General features: G+C 49.5%; 1 protein-coding gene across 1 annotated transcript; it reads left to right on the top strand.

Annotated features, from left to right (window-relative positions):
• The first annotated feature begins 1929 nt into the window (after window positions 1-1929).
• gbp (glycogen synthase kinase binding protein) lies at window positions 1930-3022 on the top strand. The gene has a single exon (XM_017440565.3). The coding sequence runs from the start codon at window positions 2226-2228 to the stop codon at window positions 2667-2669; it is 444 nt and encodes a 147-aa protein (XP_017296054.1). The 5' UTR covers window positions 1930-2225; the 3' UTR covers window positions 2670-3022.
• The last annotated feature ends 2309 nt before the right edge of the window (window positions 3023-5331 follow it).

Raw genomic sequence — 5331 nt, 5'->3', positions numbered from 1 at the left:
TCACACACAAACAACACTATACATCACACACACACACACACACTGTACATCACATACACACTATACATCACACACAAACAACACTATACATCACACACAAACAACACTATACATCACACACAAACAACACTATACATCACACACACATACACACTATACATCACACACACACATACACACTGTACATCACACACACACACACACTGTACATCACATACACACTATACATCACACACACACACTGAGTGGCACAGTTACATAAGAGCCGTTTCTCCTCAAACTGTAGATTTGTGTCCTGGTGACCTTTGACCTCTGCTTGCTCAGCTGTAAGCTGCAGGTTCTGGTTCCGGTTCTGGATGAAGAAAAAAACGGACCGCCATCTCGGTTCTTTTTGTAAAATCTTTTGATATAAGGTTGTCAAGAAAATCAGTGTTGGGATCGGATCAGAACCACCTGACGAGTGTTGGGATCGGATCAGAACCTCCTGACGAGTGCTGGGATCGGGTCAGAACCACCTGATGAGTGCTGGGATCGGGTCAGAACCACCTGACGAGTGCTGGGATCGGATCAGAACCACCTGACGAGTGTTGGGATCGGATCAGAACCTCCTGACGAGTGCTGGGATCGGGTCAGACTGATATCTGCTCCACAACATACCAAAGCAGAATTCTTGCAATTTTCCAGGAACAAGTTCTGACCCGTTTGAGTCTGTTCCATTCCTCTCAGCTGAGAGGGGTTCTGTGTGTGTGTGCGTGTGTGTGTGTGTGTGTGTGTGCGTGCGTGTGTGTTTGTGTGTGTGTGTGCGTGTGTCTGTGTGTGTGTGTGCGTGTGTGTGTGCGTGTGTGTGTGTTATAAATGGACTCTTGATGAGGAAACAAACTCTGTGACCCGGAGCTGCTGGATGATCTCCAGCTGAGCTCAGAGTGGATCCTCAACCAGGTCTGCTGGATCAGACCTGGTCTCAGATCAGTCCTGGTCCTGATGGGGGCCATCTGAATCCTCAGAGACTCAGAGGAGAACCTGCATTCAGGAACCAGCTTCAGATGGACTGAGTCCAACAGAAAAACCAGAACCAGAACCAAACAGGAAGACAAAGAACTGGTTTCAGGTTCTGACTCGGGTTCTTCCTTGGTGGCGCTGGTTCTGTTCCAGAACCACAGAAGAAAAGAACTTTGTTTAGATTCAAGATTGAAATGATCAGAAATGTTTTCTTAAACATTTAGAACCAATAAAAACAGAACAAACCCATCAGAACCACTTCCTGTTTGTTCATCATTACTCAGAATGGAACCAGAACCCGGACCGGGCCCAGAGTGATGCGGATTAGCCCCTAATGGTTCTGATCGGTCCGAAAATGTTAAAAGAGCCACAGCCCCGAACTTTTATCTGTTATACGATCACCCGGCAGGCGGGCGACATGAAACAGGTCAGAACATCAGGACCGGTTCTGTTTGGGTCCGGATCCGAAAAAACAGACCAGGGCCGACCCAAACAGAACCGAGTCTGCCTCACGGTTCTGAGTCTGTTGTTGTTAAACACCCCACCACACACACACACGTGCGCGCGCGCTGATTGGATGCGGTACCACGTGGTTTCAGTTCTCACTCCTTTTATGGTTCCAAGGTTCTGAAGGGGGGCAGCGGGTTCAGGACCGGATTCTCAGAAACCAGAGAACACAGAGTTCTGGCACGGCCACGCGCACGCGCCCCGCGGGCGATTCACACAGTCTCAGATCATGATGTTCAGAACCCTGAGCCGGTTCTGGTTCTGGAATCTGACGTTCGGCGGGCCTGTTTGGGTCTGAGAAACGGACGGGTTCGGATGGTTCTGGACTGTTCCGGTTCGGCCGACACCAGTTATGTAATCTATCTGTAATGTACCGTTTGGACGGACCGGTCCACTGCGGTGGGGCGGGCGGGGGAGTCTGGCTTTCAGAACCGGGCTTAGCTGGGTCAGACCAGGCGGCTCGGTTTTGGTCCGGGTCTGAGGACATCTATGTGTGTTTGTATAAACCAGTGAAGTGGTACCGGCTCGGTTCTGTGTCTGTGACTTGCGGTTCTGGCCAGTTCTTTACTCCAGCCCACCCGCGGGAGGATGGTACGGTCCACATGACGTCATCCTTTGTTTACAAATGAAACGGTCTGTTTGTTGGACCGGATCGGATCAGAGCCGCGTGCTGAGACCCACTGAGACCCGGAGGCTTGGTGATCCCGGTACCGGACGACATGCCGTGTCTGAAGCAGAATTTCCTGGTTCTGGAGCAGTCCGTCTCGGTGGACTCGAAGGACGTGGACGCGCTGGTCTCACGGATTGAAGAGGTTCTGCAGCTCCACAACAACCCGGCAGGACATAAGTCCGGCTCGGTGTCGGCCGGCCCGACCCACAAAACCCACAGCTGCTGCCTGCGGCTCCGGAACCAGCGGAACCAGCGGGGGAGCCCGTACCAGCTGCCCTCCTCCCGCAGCGACCAGGACCAGGACTGGGGCCAGATCCGGCCGTGGAACAGGAAGCGGGTTCGGACGGAGGAGGCCGACCCGCACCGGCTCCTGCAGGACCTGGTTCTGTCCGGGAACCTGATCAAAGAGGCGGTTCGGAGGCTGCAGTTCTCCGGACCGGACTGTGGAGACTTTAGCTGGAACCGGGGTCCGGACAACGTGCCGTGTTCATAACAGAGGCCCGGTTAAGGAGCGGACCGGATCAGACTGGAGGGTTCTGGTTTTTATTGCGCCCTGATGCTAACTGTTAGCCACCCGGCTAACGCGCGTGTTGATGTTTGGGGACTGGGGACTTTTTTTGGGGGGGGGTCACAGAGTACAGGCGCGTGAGCGTGCGTGGACGAGCATTTGCCCGGATTTGTTGTGGGGGCGGGGCCTGAACGGTGTGTTGACCAGAGGCCCCGCCCCCGGTGTTTGTTTGTTTATTTGTGTTCAGAATCACGTGACTGCTTCGTAGCGGAGCGTCTCTTTGTTTCCTGAGTTTTCAGGACTTTTTGTTGTTTTAATAAACAAACTGTTGTTTTCCAGCTTGTTTGCTGTTTATAAATCTGCTGCTGTCAATCAGAGAACAGGAAATACATCTCTTCAATAGCAGCTAACAGTTAGCATCCCCGGGGCCACTGCTGGGGGCCCTCGTTCATATTAACCAAAATAAAATATCTTGATATTAAAAACCACAAAAAGGTTCATTTTGGAGGTTTAAGTAAAAAATGTGAATAAAATAGTTCTGATTAAACACAGAGCAAACAGATCAGCCTGATTATGTTAGCAGCCTGTTAGCCTATTAGCCTATTTGCCTGTTAGCCTATTAGCCCGTTAGCTTCTGTCTTTGTTTAGTTTTTTCCTCCTTTATTAAATCAGATCAGTTTCAAAGGTGACCTGTAATAATGACAAACAAAAACAAAACACAAACAATGGTTAAAAACAGGCCATCCACCCATCCATCCATCCATCCATCCATCCATCCATCCATCCATCATCCATCCATCCATCATCCATCCATCATCCATCCATCCATCCATCCATCCATCCATCATCCATCCATCCATCATTCATCCATCCATCATTCATTCATCATTCATCCATCCATCCATCATTCATCCATCCATCCATCACATCCATCATCCATCCATCATTCATCCATCATTCATCCTTCCATCATTCATCCATCCATCATCCATCCATCCATCATTCATCATCCATCCAGCCATCATTCATCCATCCATCATCCATCCATCCATCATTCATCATCCATCCATCTCACTCGAGATACTAAAACTCCTCCTAAAGCAGCTCACTCCCAACCTGTACCGCAGTCATAAACAGTAATGGTGTTTATGATGGTGTTGGTGTCTCTCTGACTCCTTTCAGGACGGGACAAATAAAGTTCTTCACTGAGGAGCAGCAAAGCTGAACTCGTCTCCCTGATTCACTTCTGACTCCAGGATGACTTTATTAGAGCGTAAGACACAGCAGCTCTTAGTTGTTTGTAGAAAAGATGGAAGTCAGCCCCGGAGGTTCGAGTCACCATCAGGTGTGTCACCAGGCATCTTCAGAGTCTGTTTATTGACTGAACCTAAACCTCTGAGCCTGGACGTTCTCTCTGTGAGTTCTCCGTTTTCTTTCCCCGAACATCTGAAATGCAAATGTGCTGCTCCAGTTTCTGAGCTGCTGAGCAGCCGCAGGCGTCGGACAGAATCCAGGTCAGTGATGAAGGTAGGCGAGAGGGAACCTTCCTTCCTAAAACCTGAGAATAAGAGTCATCTGATAGACCTAAAAGCCCTCTGGTTCTGCTACGTCCATCAGTCAGTTTGTGACAAATATAAAGAACTGTTGATTTTAATGTTTATTTATGTCAGTTAAACTAAGAGATAAACAGAACAAACAATGACTGGACCTCTACGAGTTTTATTTGAACATCAGATGCTCAGGAGGTTCTGAGGGTTCTTCCCCCTGAGGAACCTCTCTGGGGTTCTGGTCCTGGTTCTGGTTCTCTTCAGTCTCTGGCAACTTGTTTAGGTCCAAACTGATCTGCTTCATGTTCAGACCTCCTAAAGTTCCTCTGGGTTCAGTTCTAACAGGACCGGTTTGTGACCCACAGACTGGACCCAGCTGGTCCCGTGTTCTTTAGTTCCTTTCTGAGGTTCTGTCGAACAGTTCTGCTGTCGTTTGTCCGTTCGTCTACACGCCATCAGCAGTCCGACTGACTTCCAGAAACCTTTTAGTTTGGATTTCACGTAAAACAGCCGGGTTCTGAAACTCCTGGCATCGGTTCCCCTGAAGGTGGGTTAGGGTTCGGGTAAGTGTTGGCGCTACGGCTGCAGTCCGTTTCTCTGCACATGTATGAGTCAACAGCAGTAACAAAGATGGCCGACAGAGCTGCAGAACTCATATACGGGCTCCAGGCGCACTTCTCTTGTTCATGTATCCGCCATTTTGGATGTTTCTGTTCACATGCCCGTGTTGTTGAATCATAGCGCCAGCCAGTGACCTGGTCTTCGGTGGTCTCGATGGCGGCGTGCGGTCCTTGGATCTCTGACGTTGACTGTTAAACTGAGATCTCCTTACGCTGCGGTTCTGTTCCCCTGTTCAACAAACATCCACGACAACTGAATGTAAAAATCTAATCAAACTTTATTTTAAAAGTTTTTTTTTTACAGCAGAGTTTAACAGCTGAAAGGTTCCCATAGGGCCCCTGATATCTGTGGCCCCCGATTGGGGCCCTGATTTACCCTGTGACTGATTTATTATTATTATCATTTATTATTTGACCCTGACTGTGGCCCCTGACTGTGACCCCTGACTGTGACCCTAACTGTGGCCCCTGACTGTGACC

This window comes from Kryptolebias marmoratus, linkage group LG16 (genome assembly GCF_001649575.2).
Source record: "Kryptolebias marmoratus isolate JLee-2015 linkage group LG16, ASM164957v2, whole genome shotgun sequence".
Lineage (NCBI taxonomy): Eukaryota > Metazoa > Chordata > Actinopteri > Cyprinodontiformes > Rivulidae > Kryptolebias > Kryptolebias marmoratus.
This window is presented reverse-complemented; position numbering and strand designations above follow the sequence as displayed.

Coding starts and splice junctions, on each gene's coding strand:
- gbp (XM_017440565.3), top strand. CDS start 2,226: ATGCCGTGTCTGAAGCAGAATTTCCTGGTTCTGGAGCAGTCCGTCTCG.